At 40.8% G+C, this 21,460-nt stretch overlaps 1 protein-coding gene across 1 annotated transcript; it reads right to left on the bottom strand.

The window, feature by feature from the left end:
* Positions 1-3,584: 3,584 nt before the first annotated feature.
* On the bottom strand, positions 3,585-16,724 carry ICOS (inducible T cell costimulator). Its single transcript, XM_074145728.1, has 6 exons — positions 16,614-16,724; positions 10,792-10,830; positions 9,505-9,843; positions 8,006-8,118; positions 7,313-7,403; positions 3,585-6,200 (listed from the first exon to the last, which is right to left on the bottom strand). Exons 1-5 carry the CDS (start codon positions 16,669-16,671, stop codon positions 7,314-7,316), a joined length of 639 nt encoding a protein of 212 aa, XP_074001829.1. The 5' UTR covers positions 16,672-16,724; the 3' UTR covers positions 3,585-6,200; position 7,313.
* Between the last annotated feature and the right edge of the window lie 4,736 nt (positions 16,725-21,460).

Genomic DNA, 21,460 nt, shown 5'->3' with positions numbered 1-21,460 from the left:
CTTAAAGAGGATATTTCTTTTACTCAAATTTTTGGTGGAAATTCTGAATCATGATGCACTATTCATCATGGGTGGCCATTTTCTTTAGTACATTTATGTACTTCATGTACGTACTTTAGTACGTACTAAAACGTCTATGTTTTCCAGTAAAGAGCACACTTTTTTTCCTTAATCTTTAAATAGAAAGATAACCAACACACTTAGCAGGAAAGACAGGTATTGTTTCATCTGGGCTGGATTCCTTGGAGATGGAAATGAAGTTTCCTTTACCTTGAAGCTAATGAGACAGATGTTGTGGTAGGAAATGCAGCAGGTCTTGCACTCCCTTGCTATGGCTCCTTGGCCAGGCCAACCTGTTGCAGACTGCAGAGGATGCCCCTGTGAAGAGCTGATCAGCTTCTTCACAGAAGGAAAAGTAAGGTAAAAGGGAGGGCAGTTTCTCCATCAGACTTTTATATGGGGATGAAGCCCCAGGCCACGGAGTCTTCTGTTGAATAAATATATTGTGCTTGAAAGCAATGCCTATTCACTGGCTGCATGTTTTAGTCAGTCCCTTGAGAAAAAAACATAGCTTTTTGGAAGCAAAGATACTTTTTCCTCTGCCCATATGCCTTGAGATTTGCTAATTTTAGTCTATTGCAGTCCATAGAAGTTACTGCCTGGCTAAGGTTTTGTCAAATAGCATGGTGGATGCCAAGTATTTTTCTGGAAGCTACCTGTCCTCACAGACAGTGCTTGCAATCTCTTACTTTTATTGCAAATGGGGACTGTGTCATGGTTGTGAGGTGTTGTACCTCCCCAAATCTTAAATCTTTTAATCTTGTTTATCTTCCTTACACTCCTGGAACTTACACATCCCTCTAACGTGACCATGGCAGTCTCTAATTTCTGTTCCATCACCACTGTATAGCCAAGCAGGGGGTCTGCCATGCATCTCCCCTGAGCTTCCCCTTTCTTCGCAGAGGAGCTACTGTAAAGTCCTGCTACTGATGCCCCAGAGCCCTTCCAGTGCTGCGGGAGGAAAAGTCCTGGCTGGGCCTCTGAAGCACAGGCCTTAAGAGGAGCCATGGCACAGGTAGATGTCCATGGAGGTGTGGTTGTGAGTGAAAAGCAGGGACACAGCCAAGAGAAGGGAAGGAATTACAAGCATTGGTCTGGCTTTCAAGGATGTAATAGCTAGTAAGAGCTACCTAGGTATATCTCAGTTTCATGAGGACAGCAGTACTAAGCTCTGTTTCCAGCTCTGACCCTTGTGAGACTCTGTTGTCCCGTTGTCTCATGGTCATGGTCCTGCCCAGATGTGTGTGGTAGCCCCATGACAGTCTGATCAACAGGAGGATCCATAGATAGGAAGATCAGTTAAAGCTGGCACTTCTGCTGGCACTCAACCAGGTGCTTACTACAATGTCCCCTGTTTCAGACACAAAAGAGCCTTAATGAGCAAATCCTGTCTTTCTTTTTTTTGTCCTACAAAGGGAAAATGATTTGATTGATTGGACAAACAAAAGTACCTTCTATTTTGTGGAGGAAAGTTGCCAGCAAAAGGTTTGAGAATCCCTGTTTTGAGCTTCATCCTCCAAAATTTGGCCTCAGTAGAGCCTGAAAAGCCGATGCAGAGTTCTCACACTCCATAGATTATGTTCAGTTAAACTGCCACCTTTGGAAGGCAATATGCTCCCTCCTGCTGCTGCTAACAAAATTTCCTCTTTTCCTAGTGTTTCAGACATTTTTTCAGAAGAACCCTAGGGCAGCAAATGAGCCTTCCTCCTCAGCAAGGGGAAAGGGAATACCCCCTTGCAAGTCTTTGCACAATCCAGACATTAAATCCTAGCCTCAATTCTGAGAGATGGTAACAAACTATATAAGCTGCAATGCATTGGGACAGAGGATGAAATATCATTGGTGATGGATGGGCCAACAGTATACTAAAAAAATGGGAGGACTGATGCAGGATTTAATATGTGGAAGATGTTTGGTATTTCAAAATTGTTAATGTTTGCAGTTTTTAAAAACTATTATGCTTGATATGTGCAGCAGCTAAATCTTTCTTGTTGATAATCAGAGCTGATTTATCTCTTTTTAAAAATTGATCTCAAGCTGTACGAGATCTTATGACTCCCACGAGGAATTAAATAGCTCAGGCATACTCATTTAGATGAAGTTCACCCCCTGACCTCTTCTTCATATCTCCAGTTCATACCTGTCCAGTTCATTTTGCCAGAAAAGCTGTTTTATCCTTCCTATTCCTCCCTCTTCTCCAGCCAACCTCGCACACTGAATTGAACTCATAATCATAGCATAAATCTAAATCTCAAAATTTCATCTCTCAAGGAAATGGGAAATTTTTATGACAGTGGGTAGACTGCTACAGCAATGATGGACTGGACAACACAAGGGACTTGGGTATATGGAGTGTCTCATTGCAATTAAAGTCAAACCAAAGGCAGACTTACATCCAGCTCCCCAGTAAACCTTGTATGGGCAGAAGTCCCCACTAACTGATTGTATTTATTTTTAACTAAATAATTTCAATTAACTGTATTTTTTCTATTTTTATTATTGCTATATTCTTCTGCATGGCAACTTATAGATACATGCATAAGGGACTCTTCACACTGTAAAACATTTTATGAATAATGATGTACAACATCTTCACTACAAATCCTCCTTTCAATTAATTTGTTTTCTTTATGCTAGTTCAAGAGCCTCTTTTCCTCACCCTTAAATAAACTTTGTCAAAGTCTGTAAGAAGAATGATAGAATTTCAAACTACTTGAACTTTGAAGTTAACGAAATACCTGTACTAAGGGAAAATGGCCCACAACTTTTCATAGTGTCATTTCATTCTCAGTGCTATATATTAGGTACAAAATTGCAATCTTGAATCTAATCATTAAACTCCAAGAGCATTCAGATTTGGGTTCATAATTCAGACTGGGAAGACATGATTGCGAAATACATATTGAGGTTTGGATTTCAAACCATCTTAAGATATGCAGGTGTTCAAATTATGATACCCTTGTCATTTATCCTTCCTTAAATTTTGGAGTAGCCGTAGTTGTCATCCTTAACACCTTTCACCTGCTCACATTAGATCATAGTACCTGTTTAGCAAGATGAAGTTAGCTCAAGTTGTAAATTTTTATTTCAGGTCTTAACCTTCAAGGAGATTATGAGTAGTTCTTTGCTGTACATACCTATTTAGTTTACTGACTTACTGACTTCATTCAATCCATACTGGCATGGACTGGGAAGATCTAAAGGGCATTACTGAGTGTAAATACATATGGGATGACTTATAGCAGTAATAAATCAGAAAGGATGAAAGCATCTTACTGATACTGAATCTTATGTTGCATGTTGTATGACAGAAGCTGGTTTTACTCTAATACTGTTGTTAGGGATTCAGCTCCTGGAAAAGCCCTAGCCTGAAAATACTTTTTCAGTCATATTCCTCATAAAACAATAGAAGACAAAGATGGAGAAGAACAGATTTTAGAAGCCCCTTCATGGACTGTTGTACAATTGTAAAATTTCTGTTACAATTCTAAACCATTACATAGCAAACAGAGAAAACAGAGGTTGAGACTGTGTCTTAGTATTTTATTTTACCCTCAAAATTCTGATTCACTGGACATTATTTGGATCTTACTCATGCTTCTGCTTGTCTTGGAAATGGATTTTGTAGAATAGTTGGCTGAAATATTCTTACTTTATTTTATTCCTGCTAAAATGATCTTTTCCCAAAACTGAGAATTTCCAAAGTGAATTTTTACTTTTTGAAATACTGACCTGTTAGAATATCAGGGTTTTTGTTTATTCTTACTGGCTCCTTTTTTGTTTTATTTTATTTTAATCCTTTCTTGTCACACAGTCTATAGACTCAGCTCATGTTACACTTTTCATAGGTTTTTTTCCTCATTCTGCCATCCTTTATCTGCCAGCTCCTTTTGATTTGGAGATATTGAAGAATGGCAGAAAGAAACTGAAAAAATGTCCCAAAATAATCCTGAACATTGTCTGTATACTGCATAAGGGATTAAAAGAAAGGAAGAAGAGATGGGACAATACAAGACTTCTCATGAAAAAGAATTTCTCATGAAAATAAAAGGAACCAAACAGATCCAAACTGTCTCCCCATTGCACTGTGGATTTTATAGAGATTATTTCTTGCACACGACATGCATGCATGCATGAACTTTCTTATGGATACATGTGGCATAATTAAAAATAAAAGTTTTATTAAGAATAAAAATATCTTTTTCCAAAAAGAAAGCAGTGATGGGACCTGAGACTTCCAAAAGCATTGTTACAGTGAGTATAAATCATTTATCTCTCCAGAGTAGGATGTATGTATTTTGAACTACGTTGTTCAGACTTTCATCATTTCTCCTTTCTCCAGCAGCATCTCAAGGCAAAGCTCAAGTTTTTCCTTCTTTCAAAACTTGAATTTCCTTCTTAGTCTGGTGAAAGGTTCCAGGTGATAGGACTCTTCACTGTTACCTAGGATCTTGCATCCGGCATTTCTCACAGGCAGTAGGGTTAGCTATTTTCACCAATAATTTTCAAAGACAATAATTATCAAAGGCAATAATTTTCAAAGGCAAAAATTTCACCGATATTTTTTTGAATGGTAAAGTCAGTGTATTTGTGGATGTACACAGGAGAGTTTGTTTGCTGGAGAGGTCAAGTAATTTGGCAAAGGTTATGTGGCAGAACAACGGGAGAGAATGTAATGTTACCCAACATGCCAGGGTGCCCCTCTACATCTCTGCCTATGAGATGGTTATCGAAGCAGGGTACCCGCTGTGAAATGGGTAGTCCCCACTTCATTTGATGCCTTACTCATGTCCCCTTTGCTCAGTGTCACAGTTAACAATTTGCACCTTCTCTCTGCAATACTTCCATGTATTTTGGTGTTTGTTGAGGAAAAGACTGTTCTTGACATAACAGCTTATGTCCTCTTCATGCCTGACAGTCCCTGTTTGCCTCATCACATTTGAAACCAGCCTTCTGTTTGCCAGACAAGCAGGCTATGTATCCTTCACAATAGTGTCCTCTGACTGATACTTGTTTTTTCGATGAGTTACAGGGAGACTCAGAATCAATGTACCGCTCTGCTTCCAGCAGCCAAATGGTGTCTGGCAACACATCCAGGCTGGATTCCCAGTTGGTCATTTATGGTCAGAATTTTGATGGATTACACAAGGAGCATGAAGGATTGATCATTTCATTCATACTGCAGGCTCTAAGCAATTTGAAGCAGGTGAAGTAACCCCTGAACCCACTGGGGAAGTAGTAAAGGTTTCATGTCAAACCATAAGAGGAAGATAATTGCAATGCAGAGCCCGTGAATACACCGGCCTTATGGACTGTGTTGTATTTGTGCTACAAGACATGAATAGGAGAGTTCCTCCTAGTTTAGGGACTGATACTGCAGGTTTGAAGTGATCTAAGGAACAATTGCAGTCTTGAAAGTAATATATTCCTCTGTTAGTAAAAGAATTCAGAATTTAATTAAATAAGAGGAGCCCCAAGGTGTGAATGGCAAAGATGTACCAATAGCACAAATACGAAAAATGCAGAGGTGCATACCTGTGGTACTGTGTCACAGTGGAATCTCTGCTGTGCTTTCTCAGGTTTTGTTCCTCTGCTTTCCCACGGCTTGTTGCAGGAAAGCATGTGTGCATACCACACTCTTCTAGCATGGTGCTAAGAAGGTTGACAGTATATAGGCTATTCTAGCCCTAACAAAAGGGCATGTGCAATAGATCAACAGTGCTTTATGGCTGTGCCACAAGGATTGGCATTGGAGGTAGTCCTTTTTTTTTGTCCCCAGTTAAAAGTTTATCATAAAGGAGACTGTAGAAAATAAAAGTTCCCTCTGTAGCAGGACTACAGGAATCTACTGTCAAGCTAAATCTCTACATTTTCTTCAACTAAAAGCTGACATCTTTAACACATTGTTAGCACTTCATGCACAGGTCAGTGTATCAGGCAGTGTGCCAGTTAACACACAAGGCTAGAGCAAAACACAGCTCCAAACAGTACTAGATTGGGTGTCTCATGCCTGAGCACAGGACCATCATGAGAGCTTAGGGAGGCCGGGAAAGGTGAGGAAATGCTTGTTTCCCATTGTCCAGGTTCAAGTAGCTGGAAACCTCTGCTGCCAGAATTTTCATGCCACAAGCAACTTATACCTGAAATAGGAATGGAGAATTAGGTACATGCAACCCCAATATGTCTGAATCAGTCCAAATTCTGCTTCTGTTTGTATCCAAAACTGCTTCTGGCTACTATGCAAGGCTTAAGTGGTTAGGAAGTTCCTTGTGCTCTACAGATTATTTGCCCTTAGTCTGTAACAGTCAGTAAATCTAGCAAATCACTTCCCCAGAGAGATTCTGGGTACCACTCATCGTCTGAGGAACCTGAATGGAACAGTTTCACATCTCTTCCACATGCATAAGGTCATTACATTGCACTGATGTGAAGTGGTTGCAATTCTAAGAATTAGCCAGCCATTTCGATTCAAAAGGTTTCCAGAGATTTTGCTTTTCATTTCCTCTTCCTTGCTACATGGTAGCATAAACTCCATTAATCTTGTGTGGTGAGCAGGACTAAGAAGTGATCATTCCCCTGTACTCAGCACTGGTGAGGCCCCACCTTCAGTACTGTGTCCAGTTTTGGGCCCCTCACTACAAGAAAGACATTGAGGTGCTGGAGCATGTCCTGAGAAGGGCAACAAAGCTGGTGAGGGGTCTGGAGCACAAGTCTTATGAGGAACAGCTGAGGGAACTGGGGTTGTTGAGTTTGGAGAAAAGGAGGCTGAGGAGAGACCTTATCACTCTGTACAACTATCTGAAAGGAGGTTGTAGCGAGGTGGGGATCAGTCTCTTCTCCCAAGTCACAGGCAACAGGACAAGAGGAAATGGCCTCAAGTTCCACAAAGGGAGGTTTAGATTGGATACTAGAAAACATTTTTACACTGAAAGGGTTATTAAGCATTGGAACAGGCTGCCCAGGGAAGTGGTTGAACCACCATCCCTGGAGGTATTTAAAAGATGGGTATACATAGCGCTTAGAGATATGGTTTAGTGATGGTTTTTGTCAGTGTTAGGCTGACACTTGGACTAGATGATCTGAAAGGTCCCTTCCAACCTAGACAATTCTATGATTCTATGAACAAGCTATTATAACAATCCCGCCCACCCACCCACCTAGAATCAATGGGAGGCACAGCAAGCAGCCCTTCCCCTCCCAGAGAAAGCCTTGCAACAGATACAAGCAGAGGTACAACTAGGCTTAATACAACCTCATATTCTTGTTTTTTTTGCTTCATTCACTGCTGCCATGGGCATGTATTCACTGTTGTACTCATGGGACTGGGATTCACACTGCTGATTCTGCAAACAGAGAGAAAATGCCATGAATTTAATTTGTGGTCACTAATCTCCATCGCTCCTGCCTTTGTTATTTAAGTAGGGCAGGTACTCTGTTTTCAGTGGGAATATTGAAGGCAGAATAGACAGGCACTCACGTAGAAAACTTGGAATAAAACAAACTGAAAATGAAAAACACACATTGTCCAAAAGAATAACTAATGTCCATGATCTCCTTTCTTTCCTGAGCCAAGTGGTTCTTTGTTTAAGTGGTTTTGCTCCAGAACGAGCTGGAATTGCTCCACAGATGATTTGTTTCCCCTTCTTGAAGAAAACAATCAGGTGAATTGCTTACCAAAGTAATTTTGCTGACCTGTGCAGTATTCCTCCTCTTTTCTTTGATTCCCAGCCTTTAAATCAATAAGCAATTCTGTCTTAGAAAAATTAAATCTGAGCTGCTGTCATCAGTTACTGAATTCCAGTGGTAAATTAACAACGTCGTCTCTTTGTCAAAAGACATCATGTGCTGAGTATGGCCTGTCCCACCCTCTAAATCTCATTAAATCAAGTTCTCTATCAGTGACCCTTGGAAGGAGGGTTCTGCAGAATCTCATAGGCTTGCTTACCTTGTTCCTTAAGCAACAGGCTACAACACAGAAGACACAGAAAACCATGGCAAACATGATCAGGCCAATAATTATCCATGACATAAGTCCCAGTGAAATGCAGTCTTCCTTATCTGGAGATGGGGAGGCAAAAAAAGTCATTACTTATAAATTCCATTTTTTCCCCCCTAGAGATAACTTTTCAAACTCTTTCCCCTCTTCTCTTCATAGTAATAAAATAGCAAAAGTGAGCTCTGGAGAAGGATTTTCCTGAGGTGAAAAGCCACCTTGGAAAAGTGTATTCAGAGGAAGCAGAACATTGCAGTTTTACAGAAGGAGAGGTGAAACTGTTGGTACGCAGGGCTGAAAGTGTAGACTGAAAAGAAACCAAGCCAGGCGTGAGAGCATGATGGTACTTCAGATCTGAGAGAGGCTTAAGCTTACATTCAGTGAGTACCACAGGTGATTTAAAGGGCTTAGTGAAGAAGACTGGACTTCGGCAGTCATGTTTGGGTAGGAAGCCAAGCTGGGGGATACAAGATTACCCTTGCCCAGGCAATAGCTATGAGCATCTGGCTATCCATACCAATGGAAATAGGCAGCTCTGGGAAACACTGCAGACAAAAAAGGATGTCACAGGAGAAACTGTTTTAAGTTCAGAGAGGGCTGAGAGATAATTGACCCAACCACATAATTGTAGCCTTAGCTTCTATCTTTGTTTAGTCCTGGTGCTGAAAGGTAGGTAAAGATAACGAGGGAAGGACAAAAGGCAGTACCATGTTGCAACTGAACTATATGGAGAACCAAGAAGGGGTGTGAGCAAAAATACTAGTAACTCTTTCAGCTTAATATACCAAAGAGCACTGAGTGAAAGGCAATTCAAAATTAAAAGCCTGTGCAGTGAGCCTTCAGAAATTAGTCCAAATCCTTCTCAGTAAAAGGCAAGAAATTCTCAACAGTTGTGGATCTCTTCTGCTCTAAGAAGGCTCTAAACCTGAAGGCTTGCTTCAGAGAGGTGAACACCATCTTCTTCACAACAGTGTGGCATCAGAGAGTTCTGTATATCACTACTAACACAGATATTTGACAGCCGATGCTTCTTTTATCCTAGGCACATGAAGACAGCTCTCAGAATGGATTATTTCTTTCTCCTGTCTAGAAGTAATCTTAACATTAACATTTAGCAGCTTGGAAAATGGACAATGGGAAATTTCTGCTGCAAGCAAAGGTGAGACTGCAGTACTCCAGCAGATGCAGTCTAGCTGGCCTGGGTGCCACCAACAATATGCAGAGCTCAGCGTGGCCTGCAAAACCTGCCCAAGAAAATGAATAATTACAGAGAGGCCATGCTGAGCAGTCTGCCAACACAGCTCTACTGTTGCCAGCCCCCTGCTTAGTAGTTTCAAGCTGACTCAGAAATATCTGTGCAAACTCAAGTCACAGTTTTCATTGCAGTGTAGCTATGCCCAATGTCTACTTATCAGTAAACTGAAGTGAAGGGAGAAGAGAAGTAAACTTACCTTGGATGTACAAATAAGTTTCTTTCAGACGGCATTCTATATAAGGAGGGGGTAAGAACATCTCCAGGCAGTAGGTATAAATGTCGATATGCTTTCTTTCCAGATTTTTAAGAATGAAAGTGGTGCTGCTATTTGAATGCTCTGTCTGACAGTAGGTGACATTACTCTTGGCGAAAATGTTCTCCTCACTCAAATGGAGGGCACAGATCTCCTTCTTTTCATGCCCTTTGAAGAGGGTCATGCTGAACTCACTCACATTTTTGGGGTTGGGGAATGTGAACTTGAAGTTTCCATTTTCAAATTCCACCATCACCTGGGAGTCAGACACATGAGGCTGATCTGAAGACATGAAAACAGTAAGTGCAGTCACTCACATAGCAATGAGAAGAATCCCTGAAATATTAAGAAACTCATTTAAACAAAGCAAGTGAACCCTGTGATTGAAATTTAAGGCACGCAGATACTCAGAATAGTCTGGCTGTGGAAAGCAGCCTGTACAATGGGATACCAGTGCATCATTCTAGTCATGTCAGACATTACCAAGAAAATAAATGAGATGAGATGAGATAATATCTGGCCTGTTATCCTATAAGGCTGGAGAGGTCACTGTTAACATTGGATCCATGAGTTACTCGATAATGTTTAAAGGCCCGCTTGGATCAAACACTACATGGACATATAATCCCTGCCTCAGACTGATTGTCCTATTCATAGATAAAACAGGGTGGGACAAAGACGATAATTATCTCTGCTTTATGGATCATTATCTGCACCTAATGATATAGCTGAAAACTTAAAATGGGATGTGACCCAAAATTCTTACATAAGTACCTTAACCACAAGACCTATCCTTCCTTTCTAGAGTAGATGGTGGTTTGAGGCATGACATAAAGTTTAAACCTAATTACTTAGATGGCTATAGCACCTTTATCACTAACATAGTGGTAGGAGTAGAGGACAAATGTCGCTGTGTGCATGCACCCACATCCAATCCAAAAATCACATTTGACCTTCCCAAAAACTGTCTGGAAAATTCTCAGATGTTGAGCAACTCTCATTTTGCAAATTTCTTGGAGAAGAAAAAGAAAGGAAACTGACCAAGGACCTCCTGCTACTTCACAGTTTGCCTTTGTAAAGTCAGTGACCAATGGCATGAGAAACTACCTTAGACAAAAATATGTTGAAGTGTGCTGTAAAAATATGTCAATTTTTTTTCTTCAAGGGCAGTACTTTCTGATCTAGAAAGGTATTTAAAACCATAAACCAAGTTATGCAGATGTGTCTTACCTATATTTTTGCATGGTCTTGACGAGCAGCTATCAACTCCTGAAAAATACAAAATTGTTTCCTGTTTAAAACTCAAGAAGAGAAATGTAGGAAGAGGGGCTGAGCCATCCAGTGTTAAGATGCTGAAGATATTTTCTAATTTGTGTCATTAGCCTATCTGATCCTGTCTGTGCTACACTATAAAATCTTATGATGTGATAAACACACAAAATATAAAAATCAAAGAAGAAAGAAAATACATTGAGTGAGAATATTGATCATACATACAGCATTTACAAATTCTCAAAATAACTCTACAAAGTAATAGATGAACTTCATAAATAGAAGCTCAGATTAAAGTAAAATTTCCCCCAAAATGCTGAGGAAATCCTCCCCTCCCCCAAAAGAACATACTTTTGGTTTCTCATGAATTCAGAGTCTGCAGTGAGCCAGCATTATACTTCATTTCCAGACCAAAATGTTAATTTTGGCCTATGTTCATTCTGTTTCCCCTACTGCTTGATGCTGCATCAAAACATCTTCTTATGGCACATCCAGAATTAATATCTGGAAGATGTTCCAACGCATACAGTAAGAAAGGATTCAAGCAATGCATACGGTTTTGTTCCTTTTTCAATAGTAGTTTTTCCTCTTCATGATAATCAAACTGCATTCAGACCATTGTGCATGGGCAGCCTCATTACGAGAGACAGGCGCATTCTTAATAATCATTCTGGATTTGTTTTTTAAGCCGCTGTCTCCATCACCACCCACTATGGCAACGCTGAGAGCGGAATCTCCTGGCTGGGTTGGTGGCATGTACCGCTTTGAAATGGTTTGTATGTCAGTACTAGCAGCACAGCACAGTGTTTCATTTGACAGCGTTTCATTTGGAATTTTTCTTTTTGCAGTGCCCTAAAATTAAAGGTACAGACAGGTATGCAGACAAGTAGAAAAAAAATGTATCTGCTTTTCCTGTTTTCTGGTAGCCCAAGTAAGTTCTTCAGAGATTTCTTAGACTGAAATGTACTCTACATCAGGATTTTATGATGCTAAGGAAATAACGGGGCTTATACTTAAAAAACAATGCACCATCCTATTCTTCTTGTTACTGCTACATGGTACTGTAGATCCACACAGAGTCGATCCCCAGCTGTGCCAGGTATTGCACTGATTACACAGTATAAATAATCTTTTTCCCAAGGCACCTGTTATCTTTGACATCCAGCCTACATATGCACAGGAAAAGAAGATTATTCTCATTTGGGTACCTTTGTATGCTCTCAACTCTTTCTGGATGAAGGCAATCTTTTAGTGTCCGTGCTTTTTCCTTCTTTGAATTCTTGCTCCCCAATTACTACCATTGGCAAGGGCATTGCAGTGAATGATACTCATTTAAAATATTTTTAGTGTGACACATAAGCTAATGGACTTCTGGAAGACGCTTTGTGATGCTCAGTCGGAAAGCAATAGAAACTGTTATCCCTTTTTGATTGATTTACCCTCTTCCTAGTTATCATGTTCTTCCTGCTTTACTGTGCACAGTCAGCACCCTTATCTAATTCAGGGACAGTTCTAATATCTGTACTTCTCTCAGGACCATTACTTAAGTGTGTGATAACAGACAAGGCATTTGTCATCTTGTACCACTGGTGTGAAGATAAGACGGACAAAACACACAGCTCACCAACACACAGTGAAATAGAGCTCTAGATATGCTGAAGGCACAGATGCAGAAAGTGCAAGCCCTCATAATGGTATATAGTCTGAAAAGCAGACTGGTGAAAGAAAACAGCTGCTATGAGAACAGCATTTGAAATAAAGGTCTTTGAAAATGCTCAGTAGTTTGATGGCCTGTAGTTTGGTAACATATACCTTTAAAATTAGGCCCAACAGCAGACAAATTATTTAGGGAAAGGAAGAAAAAAACAAGTGTATTGATGTAGCAGAAGCTCAGGAGCATGGTGAATATGTAAACTGATCTGATACTTTTAAGAAGCATCCACCTGTAGCTGAGACCTCTACAGTTGTCACTGGTCATCTGAGAGGAGAGGCAGATGCTGACTCTGTCGGGGCAGCTACGGAGCCATGCAGTGCCATATTCCCCCAACGCCCCAGAGGAGCACGGGGCTACCCTACTCCAAGCACTAAAGAAACAGTTTTGAATTTAATTCCTCTGTTTGTCTCTGAGAATAGTTCAATTTTGCAGTTAGCTAGTGAAATGACACTTTCATAACAGGTGGTTTAAAATGTTTGTCAGAGATCATGGTTTTAAGCCTTGTTTTTAATGGGAAAGGGCAGAGAGAGGTCATTAACTACGTAGTTCATGTGACCTTGTGGCAAACTGAAAGATCGTTTTGTCCTCTCAGGCCCAGAAGCCTTAACTGCCTATTTTAAAGAAAGACTCAGTAATGTATTCCTCTGAATGAGCATTTGGGTAAATGCAATGTAATTAGTATTTCTCTGAAACAAGTGACAATATAGAGAAGTGTGCTTAGCATAGTACAAAGGGAGTACATTTAAAAATGAGATTAATGGCGCCTGAGATTAAAACACAAAATTGTCTACATGGATGACCGCAACGGGTGAGATCCGATATGAATTTCCAACTCAGTAGCTATTGTGCATCAGTTCCTAATGTGAATGCTTTCACTGCTTACTAAAAGGTGGTTTATTCCCCCCTCCCTGTGCCTGATTGCTGTTCTCCTGTGCCCATTTCTACCAGTTCATTCCTAGGTAATCCTATGGACCTGTAACACTCTGTGGTTGATGGCCAGACACATTTGGGATGTCAGCAGTTAAAATGCTTAGATTTGGCCGTAAGGTTCCTTTTTGGTATTTTTCACAAAAGAGAAAATTCATTTGCATATGAAGATTTTGAGACTAGAGGAAACAAATCTTTTATTCATTTCATAGCAGTGTCACACTGTGGAGTTGCATAGAGTTGTTCCTGGCTTACCTCACACGAAGCAGACTGTCAAGAAAGATATTGTAGTTCAGATGTGAATCCAAGAGATGAACATGTGTATGAAAGTAACATCTTGCTATGTTAAACTATGAAACAGTGTGTGTGTTTACATTCTATGTATATGTGTATTTATAGTCATATACATTTCTGTCGCAATTTCGTCTTTACTGCAGTGGAAAAGCACTTCAGCAGAAGTTTGAGAATTTCTGTGGTTTGGAATTGGACACTGAGGCCAATGAGAGGCGAGTTATTTTCATTTTAATGGGAATGCAATTTAGAGCTTTCTGCTTGCTCTTTGGCAGACCCAATGCTATTTGCAAACATCACCAATCCATTATGAATTTTGGTCCTAACAGAAGTTTAAAAACCACTTTCAATTAATTTTAAAACTTGAGATTTAGGGTAGGAGAATATAATACTCCTGTTTAGTTTTCTTGCTGTTTGTTTTATCTGCCTCAGCTCTCAGAAAACTAATAAGCTGATAAAAACAAAAAGCATAATTTCACTTGGGTGTATTTGCCTCTAAAGATGAGCAACGGGAGTGCAGACCCTGCCTTTAAAATAAATACATTTGTTTTATTAATACTAAATGCATAATGAAACCACACAGTTTTTTAAGTTGCTGTAGCTTTGACCTTTCAAGGCACTCTGAAAGATGACTCTGTCAATTCAGTGTCATTAGTCATATGCCTAAAACTAACAAGTTCCTACCTTTCAAGAATCAAGGATTAAGAGAGGAAAGTAGTGCTTCTGAGCAAAGCAAGTAGTGGCTAGAATTATTCTAGGAAGCCATCTATAATCTTAATTGTTTCTATTGTATAACATACGTTGTGAAATATGGAAACTCTTATAAAATATACCACTAACACTGTAGCCATTGTTGATAATATTTCAGACACCCTTCTAAGAAATGACCATGATTTCCTCCTGTATTGACAACAGGAGATCTGTGGGTGAACATTGATAATGCTTTGCAAATGTTGGTGTGCAAAAGCTCATGTGCAACGTTTCATAGCAAGGGCCTCAAGTGCTATAGAATCCTACAGCGCTATACGCCAAAATTCCGTTGCCTGTGTTCCTCTACAGACACCAGAGAGGCTCCATGCTCTTACAAACAATTTCTTTATCACAACTGGGTTATCAAATCATAATACACATATGCACACATATATCACCTTCTGTTACCTATTTACATTGAAAAAAAACCTATTCGTAGATCACAAATAGAGCTTGCTAATCACTAAGCCAAAAAAACCCCAAAATCTCAGAAGTTACTCTGCTTTTACCCCCAAAACTTTGCCGCAGTGCTTGGCAGCGCTCTCTGGAGTGCTAGCTTGTTCTCTAAATGAGAGTAATTACATCATGATGAGTCTTACATGAAGCTGATCTTTTCTTTTTAGCAAGAATGACAATGATTAGTACTTTTTATGCTGAAAGCACTGTAAGGTAAAAAACCTGAGAGGCACCATTACTTGTGACAGGCAACCTCTTTCTCCTGCCATCTCCTCTCCCTAGCCCCCTGCCCAAATCCTATCCTCCATATTTGAAGGAAGCAAGAAAGAAGAGAGAAATGCTGGTATCGGATAGAACAATTATTTGTATGCTTAAAATTGCAGACTATTTCTTCACACAATGAATGGTCTCTTAGATAGATCCAGCCACATGTAAAAGCATGCTGGTCAAGTATGCCTGCTAAATTACCTAGCTGAGAAATATTTAACATAATTGATAGGATGTTTTTTTAGTAGATTTAAGAATAACTTCTCAAGGAGAAAAAGAGCAGCTCGTGTCCCTTTAAAGACACTGATCACAATCCTCCTTCTCTGTGATTTCACCCATCTTTTCAATCTATCTGAAAACTCAGTATACTGTTGCTGTATTAGTTAACCTTCAGAAGGGTATCTGCATTGCCTTGAGAGCTGGCAACTGGTTTTTATTTAAATGAAAGCTTAAATTTTGTATGAAACCTCAGGAGTACTTAAATTCTACAGGGGGACTCGAAACCTATCCTGAATCACTAGAATTTCAGAAGCAAACATATTCAATAGCCGTTGGCATGACCTTCAAAGGAACATGTTTAGATGGTGCTTAGTAACTGTGTGCACTAAACCTCAGGTCGTACTTATATGATGCATCATACCAAATCCTTGGACAGTATACGTATGAAAAATAAGACTCTTCCTAATCAGATAATATTTGTATTTCCATCTTGGCCTGGTTATATGTGTGTTTCAAAGAGGCTACAGATAAATATGAGCTCTGGTATTTTACTTTGCATAGCTGGGTTAAACACTGAATCTTGTAAAACGTTGCATCCATGTTTATGGCTGGACTGAGATGAGTGCTGTCACTGTGCGCCTTCTCAAACACAGCATTAGGAATGCTACACTTCCTTTTAAGTCAGTGTGCATTTCAAGCCTGTACCAAAATGAACTCATCCACTCTTCCATGCCATATGCATTTTTCATAGTATAAAAATTTCCTGCTCAAACAAGAGCAGGTTTAATACCAATAACTTGCCTTCTCTTTATTAAGCCTTTCACCATCATGCTGCTACACCCAGCAAGGAAAGCTGGCTGGAAGACTACAGTCTGAACAGCTAGAGGGTAACACTGAGCAGATGAGCTAAAGAATATAAACAATGAAAACTTGTACTTCTTCGTTTCAGAGCAAATGCCCTGTGCTGGCAGGAATTCTCTCCCCACTGACTCTAGAGATATTAAAGTTGAGAGGTCTTTTTGCAGCTGTTTCCCTTAATTACCTCTATTCCTCCAAACCCTTGCTATCATGCCTCATTTACTGTCTCCCATCATTGGGTGAGTTATATTCCATAGAGACATCTACTGCAAGAAGAATAATCCAAAATGCTACTTACCATACAGGGCTTCAAACTGAAAGCAGAGGACACAGAAAGTTACAGCAACCGACTTCATGCTTGTCTGACACAGAGGCACCAGCCTTCTGCCTACTGTGAAGATGGGGAAGAATTGATGGGTAGAAAAGGAAGTGGTTTGTGGGCAATAGGGGAAATTATGTGATAATCAGAAGGGCTTTGTAATTTAACCCCTGACTACGTTATAGCTATGTCAGCATTAGCTGTCGCCCACACCTGTGGAGTTTTTTTTCTACCTCATGGCTTGCTGTCACAGACAGGAAGATGAAAGATTTTCTGACATTACATTTGATGTTGACTTCTGCAAAGGCTGTTTCTGGTTAAATCTATCACGATAGAGGCTACAGTCATCTACAGTACACTTCTTGCAGATGGCCCATGGTCAGTGACTTGTTCCTTAAACTGACTTACAATACATGCATATTTGGAACTGGCAACCAGATTTCTCCCTGCCAGTTTCAGCTGGTGTTAAGTGACTGATGGTCTTGCTCTATGTGGAAAACATTTATCAGTAGGGTAGGAGTCTCTTGTGTGTCCTGGTCCTGGAATTCATTGGAAGAACGTGTCCAAATTGCAGAAGGATCCCCTCAGCCCTGTGACTTCCTGAAAGCTCACTCTGACCTAAGAATTCCACCCTGGTGGTCAGGTTTGCTCTGCATGGACATGAGAAACTTCACGCAGCTCTGTGAGAGGAGGAGATCTGACCCCGTGCCCTAAAGCCTTAGATCAAAAGTTTCTCTCCTTCCCTCTCCCTGTTTTTGTGTAGCATACTCTATACTGGCCTGCTATCCATCTGTATTCTGGGAATGTTTTAGGACCCTTTGGGATAACATGTTCTACAATCATTTAGAACTGGCTATGTATTTATGCCTATAATACCAATTTTAGTGCAGATAACATGCTGGAAAAGCAGCTTCTAAATCATGTTTAATACATTAGATGCAGTTAGCATTTCTGATTGCACAAAGAGAAGACAAAGGACTGATAGTGGTGCCTGACAGACACTCCTGGGGTTGAGTCCTTGCAATGGTCATGCAGTGGTACCAAATAATTTGTGAATAACAGGACTGGGTTACAGATTCACTCCTACTTTATACTGTGTGAATAAATCTTCATGTGTTGCTTTACTCTTCCTCAAAAATTTCTTTAATTTCTTTCACTGTTACTGCTAAAGGTCTATTCACATGGACACTGGCAGAGTTGTACTCTTTTTGAATCTTTGCAAAGCCCTGCAAATCTTTGCCTTTTGTTAAATTAAAATCAGAGCTAAGCCTGAGTCAAGTCAGGATTTGATCTAAATTTTCAGCTCTGGCCTCTGAAGCCAAACTTAAGCAACTCTAACTAGGGAAAGTTTCTGAAGTATACTTTTAATTCTGAAGCTCAAGAGTAATATATGGAGGATCAAGCAATGATAAAGCTGAAAAAGATATATCTGACTCCTGAGCTTTGCCTACAAAGTTATCACCCATATTGGGATCTATGGAGGTTCCAGGTAGGACCATCTTTCCCACCCCCCATAACAGCTTATGGGAAGTGCTGAAACAGCAGAGCAGCCCTCTCTTGGGACAGGACCTTTATTGCCGCTCAAGTAAACGTAATACAAGCAGCCAGAAAGGCTTATAGTAAAAAGAGCTGCTGCTGCTGCTGCTACAGAATTAAGGGAGGAAGACAATAATGTGTAAAGTACCCCTACCCACACCTTTGGGAGGGCGTGCTGACAACACATGGAAGATTGAGTCCCCATAAAGCCTACCACTGGCTGGGCAGGCCAATAAAAGTGTAGGGGAATGTACTCCTCTGAGCAAAGTTTTAGCTACTTTTTGAGAAAGCAAGCTTTAAAACAAATCAGTATTGTCAGGGTTCAAAAATGTGTTGTCTTTCTTAAAAATTTAAACATTTTGCCAGGAAAGTGATCTTGATAGAGAATTTATTTTTCACCAATATAGTTATTTTGAAGCAACTTGCTCCTGCCCTCCCTCTCTGTGACCTTATCAGTTATACCAATGCAGAGGTGATTAACACATCTGTTTCCTTCCTGGGGTAAGAATGGCTGCCCCAAGCATAGCTTGGTTGGCATAGATCTCGCTACAACAATTTGAGCAAGTCCCACTGTCCAGTAAACAGTCTGTACTTGTCCTCTCTTTCTCCTCTCATTATAGCCTCAAGTCTAGAATTACTCCTTCTCCTTTTCTGCTTCCTGGCACTTGGGATTGCTAGAGCACACTGCTCCCTTTGTTTCAAAAGGGTCCAGCCCAGGGTATACTTTGGGATATGTTTGGCAGCACTCTGAAGTTTAATCTAGACAGTGATTTCTTTTGGTGGTCAAGTGTATTGGATGATGAGCCAGCAGAGCCTGGGACACTCACAGTGTATGTTCACAAGCGAAGAGACACAAAGTCTAGTTCAGGGCTGAGTGCAAGGGGGGCTCACCTTCTAGTCCCACACCAACAGAGACTTCTCCGTTGCCTTTCAATCTTTCTGTCTTTGACTCCCTCCTCTGTCAGTGCTTACCTACTTCACAGAGACATTGTGACTGCAATTTAGAAATGTTTCTTGCAAATACTATGGTTAGTTACAGTTAACCACCTGGGACAAGCAGGCTGTTTCCACAACACGCTTCCTATAACTGCAACTATTTTTGCTCACAAACACGTGTTTCCTTTTTCCATCCTCACTCATTTCTCTTTGTCTTGATTTTCACTCTCATCCACATACGCCTCTCAGAGCTGACTTCTTTCCTCCTCTAACCTGACTGTCCCCCAGTCCCTGTCTTCCCTTCTCCTCAAACAGAGGCTGCCCTTCAGCCTGTGCAGTAACTCCTTCTGGAATGTGGCTTCCTTCCCCCAAGCCCCATTCTTTCCTCATGTCCTACCCCCAACACTACCCTACAGTGATAAACTCTTTATTCTCCGACCATGTCGCTTCTGACTTACCATCACTATTAACAACCTGGAAAATCCTTATGGTCATTTTTATGCCTTAAAAATGTACCCAGTAATACACCCAGTTCCAAAGAGAAATGGGCTTGCTCATTCCTTGGTTCATACACCATTGTTCTCTACCACACAATCTTCAATGCTTCTCCCTTCTAACTCCAAGCAACTCAAAAAGCAACACTTCTGCTACTTCCCTAAGGAGACTGATTCACACCAGATTTTCCCTGTGATACACAACATATATTTTTCTTTGCTCTGTTTAATCACATAACTCTTATTATCTGTTATCACCCTAAACAATGCCCGTGTTAACAAAATGCTACTGCATTGTTTGCCGTGAAACGAAGGTGGTGTTTACATTGAAGTAGCTTGTTTGGTCTCACCAGCAGTTCTCCACTTGTGCTTGTTGATGATGAGCAGTTGCCCACAGGAATATAAAATATTCTCTCAATAAAATGTTTTGTGATTCTTTCTGCAGAGGCTGCTACAATCTATCCACACAAATCATATTCTGCTGTCTCCTGCTGCTTCTCATTCTTTGCTTCAATATCTGGCCTATATTCTCATGACTCTGGGTCATGCCCTCAGGGCTGGAGCAGAAACCGTCCACACTCATGCGTTTTCATTTCCTGTCCTCTTAATTGAGAAAGTGAGCAATGTCTTTCACTGTTGCTATTTTTAAGGTTCTGTGATGGCTTTCAATCCCCCTTCCCATCTGCATCACTCCCCATTAGGTGTATAAACAAGCTGCAGTCAGTCAGGATGTAGAGATTTCAGCCTGCAATGCAGCTCTTGTGCTCCCTCGTTTGTTCTGATGCCTCCTTTGCTGATGTATTGGTCTGATGTCTCCCACAGGCCCGTGGGGCACGCTGTAATATTCTCTCCATCAACGCGCCAACAGAGGCCACCAGGGATCAGCTCAGCAGCAGGGCAAACACCTCCCTGCAGAGCAGATCTAATGAGACAGCCCTCTTTGGAGTGTGTGTGTGGGTTTGCTTCTTGGTACAAGCTCAGGTACCCCATGAATTGCGTCTTTGTTTTTTTTTTTTAAACATGCTTGAGAATATTTCGTTGTCATCAACTTTCTTGAAAGAAGAAAACAAACATGTATGTTAAGGAGTTAAGCCTACATCTAAGGAATGCAAGGGCATTGACTTATAAATTTAGGCAACAGGCACTAAGTGGCAAATTCAGTCTGTCTAAACAGGTTGTCCAGAGTGCTGGTAAGTGCCCCATCCCTGGAAACATTCAAGGTCAGGCTGGACAGGGCTCTAAGCAACCTGATCTAGCTGAAGATGTTCCTGGTCATTGTAGGGGGGGTGGATTAGATGACCTTTAAAGGTCCCTTCCAACCCAAACTGTTCTATGTTTCCAAAAGCCACTTCAGACCCTGTGACTAATGTTTTGGACTGGCTGGCTCAAGGCACTGAGAGCCGTCTAGGCAAAAGACTGTCTCCATCTGATCTCAGGAGCTGCTATGCCTCTGCGTATCCAGCCCCTGTGCCTGCCACAATACAGTTACCTAAAGAGTACCTAAACACTTCTCCAGGACGCAGAGTATAGATAGGAATGGACCAATGAAGATCATGTGCATATGCTGGTGGTGTGGGCTGCAGACCTACAGGATGGCTGTGGAAGTTTTACTATCATGAATAACAACAATCAAGACAACAACCATGTTCCTGCCCTTCAAAGTGTACTGGGAAGAGGACTGTGAGCAGTAGGTACCTTTCAATGGTGTAGGCTTGAGTGTGCAGAAGGTATTTAGGAGACTACCAGGGCTGTAAGTGGCCTGGGTTCATGGGCAGTGCTCCGGAGAGAGGAGGATACTTTCTGAAGCCATTGCAGTTCCATGGCCAACATGCTGCTGAGTGGGACTTTGTCACCAGCACC

The sequence above is a fragment of the Numenius arquata genome, chromosome 3, assembly GCF_964106895.1.
Source record: "Numenius arquata chromosome 3, bNumArq3.hap1.1, whole genome shotgun sequence".
NCBI classification, from domain to species: domain Eukaryota; kingdom Metazoa; phylum Chordata; class Aves; order Charadriiformes; family Scolopacidae; genus Numenius; species Numenius arquata.
The sequence above is the reverse complement of the archived record's forward strand: the minus strand, read 5'-3'. Positions and strand labels throughout refer to the sequence as shown.

Bases quoted from the DNA above. Each gene is read 5' to 3' on its own strand.
- ICOS (XM_074145728.1), bottom strand. From the start codon at position 16,671: ATGAAGTCGGTTGCTGTAACTTTCTGTGTCCTCTGCTTTCAGTTTGAA. The intron at 10,831-16,613 runs GTAAGTAGCATT...TGTATTTTTCAG, and splicing joins TCAGTTTGAAGCCCTGTATG to GAGTTGATAGCTGCTCGTCA. The intron at 7,404-8,005 runs GTAAGCAAGCCT...CTCTGTTTGCAG, and splicing joins CCTGTTGCTTAAGGAACAAG to AATCAGCAGTGTGAATCCCA.